Genomic DNA, 20712 nt, shown 5'->3' with positions numbered 1-20712 from the left:
TTTAGAAATAAGCTCGAGGGAAGGTGGGTTGATGAGATTGAAGAGGTTCGATCTTTCTTGAGTCTATTAATCTTTTTGACGAGAAAAGAAATTCACAGAAGCTGCCGCCTTATCCAGTAAACCAGACTTGGATTAGTGATTTGAACGCTTAATTTGAGTGTAACTGTCAATTATGGCTTTGAAGCCATTAGAATGTCAGTTTTGACTCTCCCATGCATCAAAAATAAAAATAAATTGCTAAAGTCAATCGTGCAAAGTTTGGACATGAATTTAAATTTAATTTTTCATAATTTTAAGATTGACAATTTCTTTGGAAAGATAAATTTTAAATTTTAGGACGTTCAAGTCCAAGTTCACCTAACACTAAAAGTGAAGGTCATAATATGATGAAAATAAACCAAATACTCAATAAACAATTACGAAAGCTATTAAGCACTCTTTTGATTTTCAGATATAGGAATGTTACTAAGATTAATTTTAAAAACCTGAAAACATGCAGGTCGACATGAAAATCGTACGACAGAGCGAGTACAAAGCATGAATTTGAGAATTAGTGTGTGTGAAACTCTCATTTGTCTGATAACTGATATTATATTAAACATGATAAACAGCTGATTATATTGACAAATTATGCTCTCAGAGTATAACCTCATGAGTACGGATGTCATAATTAAAAATTAATTTTGATACTTCGTTCTGCAGGTACGTGCCACAGTTGCTATATAAGCCTCCACGTGAACTTTAGAGTTGATATCTGCTGGTTCTGATGTACATATCTGGGGAAGATCTTGCACAGCATCCAGGCGACAGAAAATTTAGTACGACTTTGGTTGAAATATGCGAAACTATGGAGCTTTTGCAGCTTTTATTGACTTGAGCTAGCATAGAAGATTAAAAAATGTCGACTTGCCATCTGTTTTCTACCATGTTGACCAGTTCTGCACGTCGGGTGGGTTGAAGGTTCTCATCCTTGTGACGAGTAGATGAGTGAATTGAAGATAAAGCCCAAAGACATAAGAAAAACCCAGGGGCAATAATCAAAGACTTTCCATTGAAAAGGACAGAGATGATCTTGCTTCCTGGTATTGATGTTATTGAAGTTGCAAGAAGTTTGATACAAGAAAGCTCTATAATTATTGACATTGACTCCAAGACCCGAAGTATTGGTTGCTTCCCATTAACTGGGACTCGTTACAATCTAGAATATCTGGTACTACATATGTTAACATCATGTTGCTGCTATAAGTTTCGTCCTCAGTTCCGCAACCATTGATGCCTGTTGAGTTCGAATTCATTGGCGCTGGGCTTGATGAAGGCGTCGACATAGCCGAGGAATTCGACATGGCTGGATCGAGACCATAGAGGTTCTCATAATTATGTGGGATCAGAGCATAATCATCTGTAAAGTTCGACGACAGCCCATTATCCTTCCAATCAATGACTTGAGAACTTTGGGAGCTGGAGACAGCGAAATTCGACGGAAATTGTTGCTCTAGATTGGACTGAAGAAATCTCGAAGCTTCATCGGAAAATGAAACGCATTGAGTGCTCGCCGGTGCACAAGCTGGGACTTCTTGAATTGGAGTTTGCATTTGGTAGTTTTCAGGAGTGCTTGGCATTGGCTTTGGCTTTGGCCAATTTCCTGCGGGGCTTGTGGAAGATAACTGTGACGTTGATGTTGAGACGATAGGAGTGAGGTCGCAAGCGTTAGTAATTCCGGGTTAACTTGGGGCTGGACTCCAGCCAATCTCGAGAAGTTCATCTGGGACGAGTTGTAGAGAGAAGAGCTCAGGATGGAGGAGAGGTCGAGGAGATCGAGGCGAGGGCTGTGAGTCACGGGATCGATCCCCATGCGGAGGAGCCTCTTCCGTATGTGGGTGTTCCAGAAGTTCTTGATCTCGTTGTCCGTCCTTCCGGGCAAGCGGGAGGCGATGGCGGACCACCTACCGACCACACAAAAAAGATCATGAGCGGAAAGCACTCTCTAGCTACACGCACCGCGTCAAGCGAAACGATTCACGTTTTCATGCAAAGCGAAAAGGGGACCACTCACTTGTTGCCCAGAATGCTATGGAGGTGAATGATGGTCTCCTCCTCTTCGAACGAGAACCGGCCCCTCTTGATGTCGGGCCTCAGATAGTTCGTCCACCGCAACCGGCAGCTCTTCCCGCACCTCTGCAACCCTAACACAACCAACACCGGAAACTCCGAAATCTCAGAACCCTAAAAGCAAGCAAAACCAGTCGAAAACCACCTTAAACCTTAACAGAACGTTAAGGACGTCACGGTCATAAACACGTACCGGCATTCTTAGGGAGGGTCCTCCAGTTGCCGTAGCCATGCCTCTGGATGTAGTCGACCAGCTTCTGGTCCTCCTCCGGCGTCCACGGACCTTTCTTGAGCCCGTTCTTGTCGCAACACGGCGTCCTTCCCATCTTTTCCACGTACTAAGTTTCTAGTATGCAGGCGTCGATGGTTCAGAGAGAGAGAGAGAGAGAGAGAGAGAGAGAGAGAGAGGATGCGAAGACGAAGAGTTCCGGATGGAGATGGGGTGGTATATATAGTGGCGAAGCGGAAGCGCTGATGGAAGGAGGGGGCAAGTCAAAAGGATTCGGCGCCGGCCTCTTCGCGAGAGGGAGGCGACGTGTCCCTCACCTTTTCTCCCCTTGGAGAGACGGACGCCAGCGTTATTAACTTCTCTCTCTCTCTCTCTCTCTAATGGGCCATCAATTTCCGGCGAAGGGAGGTGGCGCAATGACCTGTCCCGGCTTTTGGGATTCACATTAGCTGTCCGGGGAGCGTGATAGGGCCACGTTACCCCCTCCTACCTTCATGGAAAAATAAAAGGGGTTCTTAAAAAATTGGAGTAAAATATAGCAAAATGATATAATACATGAGATTTGGATTGTCGTGATCCGAGTATAATTATCGGTGTCTATATTTAAAAATCTCGATTGCACTGGAATCATGTTGGCTCGAATAGGATGAACCGTCGAATGAGATGAGATGTGGATTGATATGATGTGAATACAAATTGTATTTCTGCTGGAGAGCATCGCTTGTCGATCAATTTTATAATGCATGCATGAATTTTGATCTATCCCTACCGCCCTCTTGTCAATTGGTCTCACTTAGCTTTCGCATGAATTCATTGAAATTCGAGGAATCAATACATGCATGAAAAAGAATTCAGCGTGGAGTTAAACACGACCAATTTGAGGTTAAATCGATTTGAGATTTCAATTCGGGTAGATTTAGTTTCTTTAGTATTAATCGATTTTCTATTTTGTATAGAGATTATTCTAAGCAAGGACCCATACTTAACAATTTGAACAAGATGACGCATTGGCAAGAGCAAAACGATGAAATGATGCCAATCGCCATCCTGATTATCACGGACGCATTAATTCAATACAAATCACGTCACCAAAGTAGATAATCTCAAGCATATGATATACTAACCAACTCGGTACGGGCTGATTTGGAACGTCATAAGGGCAATTCTGGGATTTCTCCTGCTGTACGGATAGTTGCAAAAAAGGAAAAATGTTGGGTCTCTAAAGAAAATTTCATTGATGCCATTGCCGTAAGCATTAAATTCAAGCTGGCAATAATTGATCGATTTCGGTGCTCGCCCCATAAGAGGAACGTTTAGTTTATGGTATCTTGACTAAAAAGGTTGATCCAAGAAACATTTTGGAGTAATGAAAGATGAGGTATGATGTGACTAGCTAGACCAACCTAACGAATTTTGACTGGCAATACTACATTAAAAACTCATATAAAAATCTAAAATTAAATTAGTGATTCGTAAACTTTAGAATTGAATCAACATCTGTATTATAAGTTGTAAATTAATTTGACAATTTCCCCCAAAAGGATGAGGTCTTGTGGAGCCAATCTAGATATCCGGTCAAGTCGAATGAGATGACTCAACAAGACAATTTTGGCGACTATTATGATTGCTCCAGACATGGAGGTAACTCGAGAATCAATCCTCTGGTCAGAAGCGGAGGAAACTGTCACACTCATCAAGATAGATACTAACTCCGCACTCGCCTCCAATCTTTTCATAGTGATAGATACTGCCGTCGAATTCTCACACGCGAGTGCGTGCAAGAGAGAGATGATAATGATGTTAGTGCAAATGCTTGTAGCAGGATTAGTGCTTCAGTAATTGTCTTCTTCTTGAATGAAATCACTTCCTTATCTCCAAGCGAACTGTGGGCGCGAAGCAGTAAGTCATTGGATTGAAAATCTACGAACCTAGCTGGTACTTTTTCCAAAACCCTTAGCCGCAAGTCTCTCTCGACCACACGTTGATGATGATCACCTGTCAGAAAAGAGGTGAAGAACTCAGTGTCATTGACTCTGCCCCCTGAATGATTGAACGAATGATTTCGTTGGTTTTCACGCCACACCTGGCGTGGACTATCTGCTGTAACCCTATGCAGCTTAATCCTAGAAGACAAATTTTAGGGAAAATTACTCTCATCAATTACCCATCATCCCCTTGTCAATCACCATCTGTTCCAGCTGGTCGGTGGAAACTCCGATCATCTAGTTTTACTTGACAGAGCTCAAACGGAAAGGTAGATCATATCATTAGCTCTGGAGAAGAGTTGATTTGGTTCTGTACCAAATGTAAGCTGAGCATAGCTGAAAAAGTGCGTTTATTTCAAGGAAAATTTGTAATTCAAAAACATTTTCTAAAATATGTTGCTTTTGTTACTTATAAAAATGAACAAATAAAAATTATTTTTATCATCCATAAAACTATTTAGGTATAAAATTACTATCAATTGAGAAATATTTTTGATTGACTACTTTTTAAAAGATAAATGCATCATTTTTCGAAAAATATTTTCTAAATCATTTTTTTTTTTTCGCGAAACAAATGGACTTGTGATTATCTATTGAATTATTATGTCCCTTCAACACTCTCTTTACAAGCAGGTCAGAAAGAATATTGTGAACTTATTTTTAAACATGGGGAGGCAATGTTTGTAAGCGTGATTTCATGCACCTCTACCGTATGGCAATTACAAGGCGCGCTCTAAATTGATTCATCTGAAAACTTAAGTCGATAGATGAAGGCATGGCTAACGATTGAAGCTCGTCAATTTTAATGAACAAAGTGGTGCGCAAATCGACACGATGGTCCTAAATTAAAATATAAACCTAATCTAAGCTTGTAACGACCGTTGTTATATTCTAGACCACAGAAGCGAAGTTTAAAAAACCCGATAACCAATCATGGTGTCATCCAAAAGAAAAAGTATAATAATTAATCACGGGCAAGTGCTAGATATTTCTACATTTCCCACGTAATCCTGGTAAGATGAGAAATCAAGGGCCGTGCAACATGGCTCGATCAGAAACTTCACGTGAAGCATTCTCTCTCCATAGGCTTAGAGGCCCCCATACGTGTCTAGTCTACCTTGGTGGGACAGGCTTTGTGGTCAAACATTAATTTAATGAAATTTACCTAAGAATTTTTTTCCCTAAGGCTGTTTAAGGAAATGACAAAGCAGATTATCTTCGAACGAAACCTAGAAAATCTTTCAGATTTCTTTAAGGGCTTCGTCTTATCTCATTCCCCTTAAATTATTCTTTGTGGCGATCTTGTCTGATATCATTTTCTACTGAAAAAAGAAAAAGGAAAAAAAAGAGCGCAACATGAACGCACTTGGTCGCTATGCAAGATGACTATAAAGATAATCTAAAGTATTATGTCTCCATGCACGAGGTCATGGAGACAGCCCCAACTCGTCCGACCAATATCAATTGCCCACCGCATTCAGAAAGCTGCTAATCAGATTGATTTCATGTAAATTAAACAGGGATTACCCACTAAGGAATATTAAAATGAATTAATTCAATAAAAAGCTTTATAAAAACTCAATAGGGGTAACGACTTGGCAGAAATCTAGGGCTTGCTTGTGGATTGAGCTGCCCGAAAAGCTGCCTGCGTGTACGAGTTGACCAGCCGATATGCAGTCGTCATGGGTTAGATAATTGCTTTGGATTGTGACTATTGCATTTCGATTTCGCCAACAAAACTTAAGATATTCACTAATTATCTTTGTGTTGCATCTAGAAAGATTTGTTTAAACAGGTTTCGCATGATTTTGGGCTGTTCTAGAATACGAGATGAAATGCAACACGTGTGGACTCAACCGGTACTATTCAGAGAAGTCTCTTTGTATATTTTACTCCTTTCCATATGAATGAACTGATTACATCTGCTAAAATTAAAAAGAAAGGTTTATCACCAAAGTTGATTAGTAATCTAGGCGTCCGATTTTCGACCAGTTCAATTTGGTTGATGGGATGGAAGTGATGGTGGTGGTCGATAGGTTGAAGGTGGGGGCTGACAGGACTGAAGTGGCGGTTGATAGGATGGTGGAGGGTATCGCGGTGGCGGAGGCTGCCCGTGCGGTGGAGAGCATGGCGGTGGTGGGGGTGGATGTCTTGGAGAAGGCAGATGCTAACGGGGAGGTGGTGGTGGATGCCGGTGAGATGGCGGAGGGTGGTGGAGGCTGCCCATGGGATGGTGGTGGAAGGCTAGTGTCTAGTGGAGGGCGGTGCGTCAAAGATTTACTAGGAATCTAATTTTTGCTAAGTCTAGAGATAAAAAGGATAATTAAAAGAATTTGCTTTTGTGGTTATCGATGTATATGAACCAACCAAGTGATGGAGAATAAGTGCGTCTGATTTTGGCTAGCAAGAAAAAATAAAAAGGAAAAATTGTCTTTTCTAGGTAAATAAAACAGTTATGGAAAGTATAAATTTCTATTATCTAAGCAGAAAAGTCAAACAAGGAAAGGGCTCTTTGCGTCACAAGCCCAAGAAAGTTGAGAGGCTTTTGGGCTTTATTAGCTACTCAATGGCTTTTACTTTTTTGTACAAAGGGGTAATCAAACGTTCTAGGCCTACCTACTCTTGATGAACGAATTGCTAATATTGTTTATGATGGACAACTAGCAGTGATTGGTTCTCAAGGGTCCAGTTTTCAAAATCAAGAATCGAGAATCGGACCGGTGGGACCAGTTCCTCATTCACTGAAACCAGAAACCTGAATCGGTGGCTTCCCCACCATCGCCACCAGTAGAGCACCTTTCATGCTTCCGAGTGAGACACTCCTTTTAGCGTCGCTTGTGGTCACCTACTCATTGCCCGTCCAAAAATGGCCTTGTTTATGGCTCGCGAGGTGGTTTGTCCACAAATTTAGCCAGCCTGGACGATGGAGGAGTGGCTTAGCTTGGATGAGTCGCTGGTTTAGCCCTAAGTTTGTGCCTCTAGATTTGGCTTGCGAACTTCTGGATGGCGGGTCATCCATGGCCACGAGCGACAACGAAGAGGGCTTGAATTTGGAGCTAGTGATGACGGCTCCTCCATGGCTGCAAGCGACAACGGAGAGAATGGAACGGGTGGTTCGGCTTGGACGAGCAACGCCAGCGATGACCATGGACGAACAGATTTTTCTTGGGAACAAAGCGAAGAAGCTAACTCTCTATGGGAGTAACAATAATTCTTTTCCCAAATTTATAAGAAATAAAAAAAATTGAATAAAATTAAAAAAAATAATCACTGTGGTCGGGTGGGGATTCCACCTCTGGAATCGGGAGCCCGATTAAATTGCTGACCTGGAAATGGCCCAAAACCAGCTAGTTTGTTCGAGTCCGAGCAGTTGTTTTTTTTTTTTTTTTTTTTTTTGGTGTTGGAGGAAGCTGCCTTAGCCGGTAGCGAAGCGTAAACCCCGGGTGCTACGTAGCGGGATGACCCACCACCCCAGGCAAAGACACTTAAGTCACCAAGTAACTTCACCGAGCCTTTGCTTCACAAGGTTTCGAACTCCTCACCTCTCTCGCAAAGGTTTCCGAAGCCTACCCGTAGAGCTACCACGGCCGGTGGTTGAGCAGATTGCTTTTGCTCACCCCTATGGGTAACTATTTACTAATATGCCCTAGAAAATCATTGCTTTTGCATGTGTGCTACTGTTTTGCAATATTTAAATAAAACAAATCCAATGACATTATTCAAGACAAAAGGTATTCATGGGGTAATCAAAAGCAATGATTTAGAGGGTGAATTAGGGTGCGTTTGGTAACATTTCTGTTTTAAAGTTGTTTTGGGAACATAAATAGAAAAAGGTATTTCTACTTGAGAGAATAATTTTTGAACAAAAAAACACGTTTGGTAAATTCTAGAAATATAAAAAAGAATAGAAACACGTTTGGTAAATTTATATATATATTTTTATTTCTTTTAATTTTTAATATTTTTATTTTATTTTTCTATTTTCTTTCTTTTTTTTTCTTTTTTTTTCTTTTCCTTTTTCCTTTTACTTCTTTTGGCCGGTCGCCGGCCTCGGCCATGGCCGGCGACCGGCCGACGAGGGCCGAGCGGCCTTGCCCAGCCACGGCGCGGCTCGCCGGCCCATGGCGAGCCGATCCTCGCGAGGCCAAGCCTCGTCGTAGGCCGGGTGAGGCTCGGCCTCGCCTTGGCCGGGTGAGCTCGAGCTTGCCCGGATCCGGCGAGGCCGAACTCGCCTAGCGGCCGGCGAGCCGAGCCTCGCCTTGGCTAGGCGAGCTTGGCCTCGCCGGATCGGGCGAGGTGAGCTCACCCGGTGGCCGGCGGCCGAGCTGCCGGGGCCGGCAATGCTCTGGGTGAGGTCGTTGGCCCTCGACATCCGGGTCGCCGGCCAAAGAAAAAAAGAAAGAAAAAGAAGAAGAAAAAGAAAAGTGTTCCTAAATTTTGTTCTAGAAACAAGAAATAAATTTTTTTTCGTTTCTTATTTCCGTTCGAGATGTGTTTCGGGGAACAAAAAAATAATTTTGGAATAAAAACGCAAACAAATGCGTTTACATTTTCCTTTTTGTTTCGGGAACAAAAAAACAAAATTTGTGTTCACGGGAACGAGAAACACTTTTTAACAAACGCAACCTTATTGGTCCAAAACAAAATGAAAGCTCTTTAGCAATTCATAAGTAAAGAATATCAAATATCCAATTCGCAAATAATATGGATAAGTTGGACTTTCAATGTTTTTTCCAAAGGGTTTTTATTCGTTAAGAATACTCATGGCACAAACTCCTTTACTTTGCAGGCCAAAACCCTCGAGTAAGCCTCCTTTTTTTTAGAAAGAAATTTACTTATCTCTGTTGTGGGATTTGATGCTAGAAGAAAACAAAAAATCAAACTACAATGTGATGTAGGTAGGAAAATGAATATAATCCGTTTCATGCTCACAATATCTAATACAACAACTAAGAACACTCAAATACAATACAAGTTTATTGAGAAACCAGAACCTAAATTGAACACGATATAACATAATACGGTCAACTTGAAATTGGCATAATCGACAATCTTATATATTGGAATATTTTGATGATGGCATGAATTACACAAATAGTCCATAATAATATAATAACAGGAGACGATTTGCCATTTTATTTCATCCTTACAGTAATCGAGATTTGATATTTTTTTCCTTTAGGCTTTTTTTTTTCTCGTGTATAATCATTTCCAAGGAATCTCACTTGGTGGGATTTGATGTAAGAGTTTTCAACCTAATTTTTCCAAGGATACCGGTTAAGCAAGTTAAATGGTTTTCTTGGCAAAATTTAGTGGTGCAAAGCCACCGTTTCTTTGTTAGGTTTAACTTCACGGCTAGATGAACATTTCCCTTCTTGGACCTCCCGAGTTCCAGCCTTCTGCGTTTTGCATGTCAATTCCTTGTTCATTGTATCAATAGTTTCCAAGATGAACTCGTCCTTATCCTCGAGAAATATCTACAAGCCGCCGCCGCCGCCACGAAATATCCAGTGGCACTGGCCCACAGGATATCACCATACCACTGTCCCGCCTTCCTTTCATCGAGGTGACCGCCAGTAGTTTCTAGATTCGCTCCCGCATCCATATCCTCTCTCTCTCTCTCTCTCTCTCTCTCTCTCTCTCTTTGTGTTTATATATCAAAGCTTGTCGTTTCGTCGACAACTGTTGTCCTCAAAGTTCTGTGCAACAACTCTCAAAGCATAGTCAGTTTCCATCGTTGGTTTGCTGCGGTTTTCGATGAGCCTGAGGTTCATGGGGAGGGCTGTGTACCAGGCGGCGAGCCGGCTGACGCAGGGGATCAGAGACCAGTCCTCGTCGGGGATGAAGTCGCTGAGGGACTCGAAGCAGGCGAGGCGATTCTCCGGTGCTCTGGACTCACCAGCGAAGCACGACGGCGAGGTGTACAAGCGAGCCGAGGAGTCGCTGTGGACCGTCATGTTCTTGAGCTGTAATTGGGGTCCGTATTGATAAATCCGTATACGCTTATGTATACTGTAAATATATGTCTATGTCTATAAGTGTACGCATGGTGAAATCTCGTGAGTATTGGTTCTAATAGTTTTGTGGGTTTCCTTTTCTTCTCGGGTTACCTAATTATAAACATAAAGACAGTAAAGACATTCTGAACTGTTCAATTTAGACAGATCGATTTGTGAGCTTCTTTGTTGTTTTTCTTTACATGGCTCTACTCAAGGAGCGTTATCTAATACTGAGCTAGGATGGTCGAATGATTAGTTCAACTGACTGAGTGAAGTCCATTCACGCAGAAAGTAAGTACTCTTTGCAGCATATCTGATGTTGATAACGGCAGTGACTGATGTCGCGAGTCGCATGTTCGTGTTCATAAGGTCACTCAACTTCTAGGGAAAATATCCCGACATAACTCAAAAGAGTTTGCGGGGTACCAATACCTTAATAAGCACAGTTGGCCCAGTTGATGGCTTTGAATGCTAGGCATAGCTCCAGACCTTTTGGGTGTTCACTCTTCTCCTCGGCCAGTGATGTAGGCTGGGAATACTCAGTTCATCTCAACCTTTTGTAGATGGTGTAACAATGTCATGTGTAGCATAGAGAGCATTGCAGATCTTTAAATCCGGCACGAGCAGTTTATATGACGTAAATCGAACTTGTGGGCTCGTGAAAGACAATCGACTCTTTTCTCACAAAACCCAATTACCTTGAAATCGATATAGCCTCTTCCTGATCACTACTAATATATGGTCTTGCTCTCCATGGATCACTGTGAAACGGGCTGAGGTTTTACTTGCCGAAAGACTCGAAGTTTAGGCCCGATTTGTTTGGGCTCGCCTCTACTTGATAATTTGATACATATAATTTCATGAGGAACTAAGCATCGGGAAGTTTGATAGATGATCAATCTTTTATATGTGGAAATTATACGAAAAGTTTTCATAGTCATAAATTTTTGGTCAAATTCATAGTCATAATTGATATGGAAGATTTGTCGAAAAATTAGAAAGGGAGGCTCTACATTCGATTAGCATCGTTTTGCACGCTACCTAGAAGCGAACCATTTTGCAAAATCAATCGACTAATCTAGAAAGATATACTTCGAGATTGTACCCTTTCATATGAAGCATAGCTATAAGTACAGTTATTTATGTAGTTCTTTTCTAAGGTTGGAAGACGTATCCTGAACAATCTTTTAATAAACACCTAAAGGGATGAGGAAATATATATTCAATGAATTCATATTTGGTATTTTGCAATATTTTATAATTGCAACACACTTCAATCCCCCTTCAATTCAATGAAATGAGTCTATGTACATTAAGTATAGTCTTTTCTTTAATCTTTTGAACAAACATTCTCTAATATGTGAGACATCTTTACAAAGTTTGTGACGCTATTAATTTAAATCGATATCCATATTTCGAATATAGCTAGTTTATAACATTCTTTTCAGGAAAAGTTAATTGCCTTCTAAGCTTGTTGGTACATATATAACTTGAAGGATGCTGAATTAACGTAAGAAGTAATGCAATCTTTATTCCAATAAAAGTTATTGTGGAATACATCCTGTTAATTTCACGTTAAGAATTCACAAGGCACGCATATTAGATACAAGTCTAATTAAGTAGAAGCGAGCATGGTTTTAAGATAGAACCAAGAATAGAAGGACTGGATTGGTGAAAATAGGTGTGGTTCAGGTTCCGGGATATGTGGGGTACATTTCAAATTCCAAAAATTAAGGAATTGATTGCAACGGGTAAGTTCTAGGTTTCGAAACCAATAACTTGGAACAAGTCCTTGTGTTTTTCTTTTTTGGTTCTATGTTTGTGTGTGATCATGAGGTATTTTGTAGCATCCAATGATGAGTGTGTAATTTGAAACCATTAGTCTAAGTTTTCATTTCCATCAATATCCATGATTGAGAATTTTGCTTAGTTAATGGTTCATATTTTCCATTTATCTAAATGAGTTATAGTCAATATATTGTAATAGCAAATGATGGTCATTAAAGGTGATGGCCTACTACAATTGTTTTATCAAGAATATTGATAGAACTGAATAGACTTTGGAATTGATGTTAAAACCTATGATAGAGTAGGTTTTAGGTTTAAGAGCATGCATGATAGGTTTGAAGTTCTAAAAATTCGAGAACCTATTATGACGGGTAAATTCTAAATGGAACTAGGACTAAGGGCCCGTTTGGTTCAATTTTGGAGAAATGGCTTTGCATTTCCCCAAGTATCTTTAGAAGGATGGGCATTTGGTGAATCTGAAGTGTTTGGGTATTCTCATTTTGGTGTATTTTGCAATGTAGCTTTGAGGTGAAAAGAAAAGGGAAAAAAAGAAAAGGAAAAAGGAGGAGGAGATGTTGAAGCAGAGGGGAATGATTGGGAGGCAACCGGAGTTGGTGGGGAGGCGGCTGGTGGTAGTGGTGGTGGGGAGGCGGCGGGTTGTTCGACCCGGGTGATGCCACCTAAGGTCACGACCCACGCGACGAGTAGTGCATGGCGACGGCGGTGTGTGGGCAACCAGCTCGGGGCGGTGAGCACTTTGCTCGGCCTATCGCGTGGGTCGCGCGACCCCAAGCAACGCCGCTCGAGGCCGTGACCCACGCGACGGTGGTGCGTGGTGACAGCGGTGCGTGGGCAACCAGATCTAGCCGACCGAGCTCGTCGATTGAGCTTCACTCTTGAAAAAACAAGTCCAATGAGGAAGATGATGAACAATAGTTTTTGAGGGTAAAAACAGAAAACGCAATTATCGGTGAGGGCAATATTGGAAGAAAAAAATTCATTAAACCTAGCATTCCACAGCATTACAAATGCTAGTATTTGGCAAATGATACCTCCAAATGCTAAATTAAACACCTAAAATTTTTCTCAATGGGCTTTCAGGATCGAAAGCCCTTGGGAATACTTGAACCAAATGGGGCCTATCTTTAGACCTCTTACCCCTACAATTAAGTGTGGATATATGAATATACACAAAAACGATTAATGTGAATCATAATACGCATCATATAATAAGTTCTAAATTAATTTGACAATTTCCCCCAAAAGGATGAAGTTTTGTGGAGCCAATCCAGTTACCCATTTGAGTCGAATGAGATGGCTAGACGGGACAATTTCAGCGACTATCATGATTGCTCCAAAGGTGGAGGTAACTTTTTTTTTTTTTTTTTTTTTTTTTTGGTCAGTAAGGTGGAGGTAACTTGAGAATCGGTTCTTTGGTCAGGAGTGGAGGAAATTATCACGCTCATTAAGATAGATACTAACTCCGCACTCGACTCCAATCTTTTCATAGTGATAGATACCGCCGTCGAATTCTCACACGCAAGTGCATGCAAGAGAGAGATGATGATGATGATGTTAGTGCAAATGCTTGTAGCAGGAGTAGTGCTTCGGTAATTGTCTTCTTCTCGAATGAAATCACTTCCTCTCGAATGAAATCACTTCCTTATCGGCAAAGCGAAGCGTGGGCGCGAAGCGGTAGGGCGCGTTTGTTTGTGTTTGTTTAAAAATTGTTCCAGGAACAGAAATAGAAAAAGTATTTGTTCGGAACAATTTTTTTGAACAAAAAGACGCGTTTGGTAAACTTGTTCGGGAATAAAAAATAAAAGAAACATGTTTGGTAAATTTGGATAATTTTTTTATTTCTTTTATTTTTTTCTTATTTTTCCTTTTTTTCTTTTCTCTCTTTCATTTTTTTTTCTTCTTTTGGCGGCCGGCGGCGAGGCCCGAGCTCGCCCGGCGGCGGGTGAGGCGCGCGGCCTCGCCGGCCGTGGCGAGCTCGGCCTCGCCGGATTTGGGCGAGATCGAGCTCGCCCGGGCCGGCGCGAGGTCGGCCTCGCCATGGGCGGGCGAGCTCGAGCTCGCCCAGATCCGGCGAGGCCGACCTCGCCAGCGGCCGGCGAGACTCGGCCTCGCCGAGCCACGCCAGTCGGCGTCGCGGCGGTGGCTCGGCCGAGGCCGAGGCTTGCCGGCCGCCGGGCGAGCTCGGCCTCGCGGATTTGGGCGAGATCGAGCTCGCCCGAGCCGGTGCGAGGTCGACCTCGCCATGGCCGGGCGAGCTCGAGCTCGCCCAGATCCCGGCGAGGCCGACCTCGCCCGGTGGCCGGCGAGCCTCGCTCGCCCAACCATGGCGAGGCCGACCCTCGCCCGGCTACGGCGAGCCTCGGCCTCGCCAGGGGACTGGTGAGCGTCGGCCTCGGGCGGCGAGCCTCGCCGTGGTTGGGCGAGGCCGCGGCCCTCGTCGGCCGGTCGCCGGCCATGGCCGAGGCCGGCACCGGCCAAAAGAAAAAAAGAACAAGAAAATAATAGAAAAAAAAAAAAAAAACAAAAGTGTTTCTCAAAAGTGTTTGAAACAAGAAACACAAAATTTGTGTTCTTGTTTGTTTTTTTTGTTCACGGGAACAAAAGAACAAAAAGTAAACGCACCCAAACGTGTTTTTGTTCATTTTTTGTTCCCAGGAACAAAAAAACAGAAAAAGTGTTTAGAAACAAAAAAAAAAAGAATACAAACAAACGCAGCCTAAGTCATTGGATTGAAAATCTACGATCCTAGCTGGTACTTTTTCCAAAACCCTTAGCCGCAAGTCTCTCTCGACCACACGTTGATGATGATCGGCTGTCAGAAAAGAAGTGAAGAACTCAATGTCATTGACTTTGCCCCTGAATGATTGAACGAATGATTTCGTTGCTTTCCACGCCACACCTGGCGTGGACTATCTGCAGTAACCCTATGCAGCTTCATCCTAGAAGACAAATTTTAGGAAAATTACTCACATCAATTACCCATCCCCTTGTCAATCACCATACGTTCCAGCTGATAAGTGGAAACCCTATGCATATTTGTTTAGCAAGCTAGGCGTTTTGAATATCTACCAGCCACCAGCTTGAGGGGGAGTGTTGGAAGATATGCATGAAATCCTGGAGATATGCTCGGAATCATACTTTGATTATGATCGTGCACAAATTAATTAGGGATTTAGATTGATATTAGATTTGATTTCACAGAATATACTATTGCCATTATTGTATTATTTCTGTATTATATTTACAGAGGTCTGTATATCAAGAATATACAATGAAACTATGCATTTTTTTCCCAAACTCTCTTATCTTCTTCACAATTTCTTGCTTCATTTCACGGACAGGTGGGACCGGTTCCTCATTTACTGGAACTAGAAACCTGAATCGGTGGCTTCCCCACCATCGCCACCAATAGAGCACCTTTCATGCTTCCAAGTGAGACACTCCTTTTAGCGTCGCTTGTGGTCACCTACTCATTGCCCGTCCAAAATGGCCTTGTTTATGGCTCGCGAGGTGGTTTGTCCACAAATTTAGCGAGCCTGGACGATGGAGGAGTGGCTTAGCTTGGATGAGTCACTGGTTTAGCCCTAAGTTTGTGCCTCTAGATTTGGCTTGCGAACTTCTAGATGGCGGGTCATCCATGGCCACGAGCGACAACGAAGAGGGCTTGAATTTGGAGCTAGTGACGACGGCTCCTCCATGGCTGCAAGCGACAACGGAGAGAATGGAACGGGTGGTTCGGTTTGGACGAGCAACGCGGCGATGACCATGGACGAACAGATTTTTCTTGGGAACAAAGCGAAGAAGCTAACTCTATATGGGAGTAACAAAATTGAATAAATTAAAAATAATCACTGTGGTCCGGGTGGGGATTCCACCTCTGGAATTGAGAGCCCGACTAGATTGGTGACCTCAGAAATCACCCAAAACCAGCTAGTTTGGTTCAGTCCGAATAGTTGCTTTTTTTCTTTCGAGCAACCGCCCGGTAGGCAAGCATAAAGCTCCGAGCGGGAGGACCCACCATCCCCAAGCAGCATACTTAAGTTAACTCCGCTCAGAGCTTTTGCTTTGCAAAGGTTTGAACTCTTTACCTCTCTCGCAAAGGTTCACCGAAACCTACCCAAAGCATAACCACCACGACTGGTGGTCGAGCAATTGCTTTTGCTCACCCCTATGGGTGACTATTTACTAATATGCCCTAGAAAATCATTGCTTTTGCATGTGTGCTACTGCAATATTGAAATAAAACAAATCCAATGACATTATTCAAGACAAAGGTATTCATGGGGGTAATCAAAAGCAATGATTTAGAGGGTGAATTATTGGTCCAAAACAAAATGAAAGCTGTTTAGCAATTCATAAGTAAAGAATATCAAATATCCAATTCGCAAATAATATAGATAAATTGGACTTTCAATGTTTTTTCCAAAGGATTTTATTCGTTAAGAATACTAATGGCACAAACTCCTTTACTTTGCAAGCCAAGAACCTCGAGTAAGCCTCCTTTTTTTGAGAAAGAAATTTACTTATCTCTGTTGTGGGATTTGATGCTAGAAGAAAACAAAAATCAAACTACACTGCGATGTAGGTAGGAAAATGAATATAATCTGTTTCATGCTCACAATATATAATACAACAACTAAGAACGCTCAAATACAATACAAGTTTATTGAGAAACAAGAACCTAAATTGAACACGATATAACATAATACGGTCAACTTGAAATTGGCATAATCGACAATCTTTTATATTGAAATATTTTGATCATGGCATGAAATTACACAAATAGTCCATAATAATATAATAACAGGAGATGATTTGCCATCCTATTCCATCCTTACAGTAATCGAGATTTAATATTTTTCCTTTAGGCTTTTTTTCTCGTGTATAATCATTTCCAAGGAATCTCACTTGGTGGGATTTGATGTAAGAGTTTTCAACCCTAATTTTTCCAAGGATACCGGTTAAGCAAGTTAAATGGTTTTCTTGGCAAAATTTAGTGGTGCAAAAGCCACCGTTTCTTTGTTAGGTTTAACTTCACGGCTAGATGAACATTTCCCTTCTCGGACCTCCCGAGTTCCAGTCTTCTGCGTTTTGCATGTCAATTCCTTGTTCATTGTATCAATAGTTTCCAAGATGAACTCGTCCTTATCCTCGAGAAATATCTACAAGCCGCCGCCGCCGCCACGAAATATCCAGTGGCACTGGCCCACAGGATATCACCATACCACTGTCCCGCCTTCATTTCATCGAGGTGACCGCCAGTAGTTTCTAGATTCGCTTCCGCATCCATTTCCTCTCTCTCTCTGTCTCTCTCTCTGTGTTTATATATCAAAGCTTGTCGTTTCGTCAACAACTGTTGTCCTCAAAGTTCTGTGCAACAACTCTCAAAGCATAGTCAGTTTCCATCGTTGGTTTGCTGCGGTTTTCGATGAGCCTGAGGTTCATGGGGAGGGCTGTGTACCAGGCGGCGAGCCGGCTGACGCAGGGGATCAGAGACCAGTCCTCGTCGGGGATTAAGTCCCTGAGGGACTCGAAGCAGGCGAGGCGATTCTCCGGTGCTATGGACTCACCAGCGAAGCACGACGGCAAGGTGTACAAGCGAGCCGAGGAGTCGCTGTGGACCGTCATGTTCTTGAGCTGTAATTGGGGGCCGTATTGATTGAATCCGTATACGCGTATGTATACTGTAAATATATGTCTATGTCTACATGTGTACGCATGGTGAAATCTCGTGAGGATTGCTTCTAATAGTTTTGTGGGTTTCCTTTTCTTCTGGGGTTACCTCGTTCTAAACATAAAGACAGTAAAGACATTCTGAACTGTTCAATTCAGACAGATCGATTTGTGAGCTTCTTTGTTGTTTTTCTTTACATGGCTCTACTCAAGGAGCGTTATCTAATACTGAGCTAGGTGCGAAATAGCTAATCTTGCTGCCGCAGTCGAGCCCGAGCCTGTCAAACATCCCGGTCCAGGTGAGGAATCCGAGAACTAATCAACTGTGTTGGTGTCGGGACGTGTAAGGATACGAGTGAGCACATGGTCGAATGACTAGTTCAACTGATTGAGTGAAGTCCATTCATGCAGAAATTAAGTACTCTTTGCAGCATATCTGATGTTGATAACAGCATGTTCGTGTACATAAGGTCACTCAACTCTAGGGAAATATCCCGACATAACTCAAAAGAGTTTGCAGTGTACCAATACCTTAATAAGCACAGTTGGTCCAGTTGATGGCTTTGAATGCTAGGCATAGCTCCAGACCTTTTGGGTGTTCACTCTTCTCCTCGGCCAGTGATGTAGGCTGGGAATACTCAGTTCATCTCAACCTTTTGTAGATGGTGTAACAATGTCGTGTAGCATAGAGAGCATTGCAGATTTTAAATCCGGCACGAGCAGTTTATATGACGTAAATCGAACTTGTGGGCTCGTGAAAGACAATCGACTCTTTTCTCACAAAACCCAATTACCTTGAAATCGATATAGCCTCTTCCTGATCACTACTAATATATGGTCTTGCTCTCCATGGATCACTGTGAAACGGGCTGAGGTTTTACTTGCCGAAAGACTCGAAGTTTAGGCCCGATTTGTTTGGGCTCGCTTCTACTTTATAATTTTATGCATATGACTTTATGAGGAACTAAGCATCGGGAAGTTTGATAGATGATCAATCTTTTATATGTGGAAAGGAAATTACACGAGAAGTTTTAATAGTCATAAATTTTTGGTCAAATTCATAGTCATAATTGATATGGAAGATTTGTCGAAAAATTAGAAAGAGGAGGCTCTACATTCAATTGGCATCGTTTTGCACGCTACCTAGAAAAGAACCATTTTGCAACATCAATCGACTAATCTAGAAAGATATACTTCGAGATTGTACCCTTTCATATGAAGCATAGCTATCAGTACAATTATTTATGTAGTTCTTTTCTAAGGTTGGAAGACGTATCATGAACAATCTTTTAATAAACACCTAAAGAGATGAGGAAATATATATTCAATAAATTCATATTTGGTATTTTGCAATATTTTGTAATGAAATGAGTCTATGTACATTAAGCTTAGTCTTTTTCTTTAATCTTTTGAACAAACATTCTCTAATATGTGAGACATCTTTACAAAGTTTGTGACGCTATTAATTTAAATTGATATCCATATTTTGAATGTAGCTAGTTTATAACATTCTTTTCATGGAAAAGTTTAGTGCCTTCTAAGCTTGTCGGTACATATATAACTTAAGGATGCTGAATTAACGTAAGAAGTAATGGAATCTTTATTCCAATAAAAGTTATTGTGGAATACATCACGTTAATTTCACGTTAAGAATCCACAAGGCATGCATATCGGATAAAAGTCTAATTAAGTAGAAGCGAGCATGGTTTTAGGATAGAATCAAGAATAGAAGGACCGAATCGATGAAAATAGGTTCAGTTCCAAATTCTAGGATATGCAAGGTAAGTTCAAGATCCCAAAAATTAAGGATTCGGTTGCAATGGGTAGGTTCGGGTTCTAGGTTCTAGGTTCAAGGTTCCGAAACCAATAACTTGGAACAAGTCTTTGTGTTTTTTCTTTTTGGTTCTATGTTTGTGTGTGATCTTGTGGTATTCCGTGGCATCCAATGATGAATGTATAATTTGGAACGACTAGTTTGAGTCTTCATTTCCATCGATATCCATGATTGAGAATTTTGCTTAGTAATGTTTCATATTTTTCATTTATCTAAATGAGTTGTAGTTAGTATATTGTAACAACAAATGATGATCATTAAAGATGATGGCTCACTACAATTGTTTTATTAAGAATACTAATAGAACCTAAATAGACTTTGAAACCGATCTTGACACCGTGATAGAATAGGTGTCGGGTTTAAAAGCATGCACGATAGGTTTCGGGTTCTGAAAATTCAAGAACCTATCATGATGGGTAAATTCTAGATGGAATCTGGACTAACTCTAAAACCTTTTACCCCTACAATTAAGTGTGGATATATGAATATACACAAATACGATTAATGTGAATCATAATATACTTAATTCCTATCAAGATCAAACTATATTTTCTTATGGTGTATTGTAGTGTACCTTATATTGATATGTCAAAATCTGTCATATATATTATATTGTTGGATAGTTTACATAAAATAATGAAAAATTAAATAAAATAAATGAAAGCTAAGAAGGAGGAGTAGATAGTAGGAGCAGGTGAATGTAGAGTAGAATAGGAAGCTACTTGCCTTATGTTTGGTTAATTAGATGTCAACCCACCAACTTTAATTTATTAAGATGATGATTATGACAATAATAGTTGTAATAACAATAAAAGCAATGACGACATCGCCACTTAACCATCCCAATGTTAGATTTACATACAAATATTTGGGCAAATTTCCAAGTACTTTACTCATTTCGGAGTATTTTTCCCAACCCTGCAAGTTTGCATACAAGATTAATCCATCTAAAGTTAATAAATGGTAGATCTTATTGTATAAAACAACACTTATATATACATGTCAGCTAGACTTCACTTTACAAGTTTTATAGAGACATCACGTTTCACTTAGCTTTTTAGAGTATATAGGGAG

At 41.3% G+C, this 20712-nt stretch overlaps 1 protein-coding gene across 1 annotated transcript; it reads right to left on the bottom strand.

Annotated features, from left to right (window-relative positions):
* Positions 1–1056: 1056 nt before the first annotated feature.
* On the bottom strand, positions 1057–2667 carry LOC104441101 (transcription factor MYB41). The gene is given in 4 exon segments (XM_010054105.3): positions 1057–1597; positions 1600–1943; positions 2054–2183; positions 2303–2667. Coding segments are annotated over 4 exon segments (1071 nt in total). The 5' UTR covers positions 2436–2667; the 3' UTR covers positions 1057–1133.
* Between the last annotated feature and the right edge of the window lie 18045 nt (positions 2668–20712).

The sequence above is a fragment of the Eucalyptus grandis genome, chromosome 4 (genome assembly GCF_016545825.1).
Source record: "Eucalyptus grandis isolate ANBG69807.140 chromosome 4, ASM1654582v1, whole genome shotgun sequence".
In the NCBI taxonomy this organism is placed as follows: domain Eukaryota; kingdom Viridiplantae; phylum Streptophyta; class Magnoliopsida; order Myrtales; family Myrtaceae; genus Eucalyptus; species Eucalyptus grandis.
The sequence above is the reverse complement of the archived record's forward strand: the minus strand, read 5'-3'. Positions and strand labels throughout refer to the sequence as shown.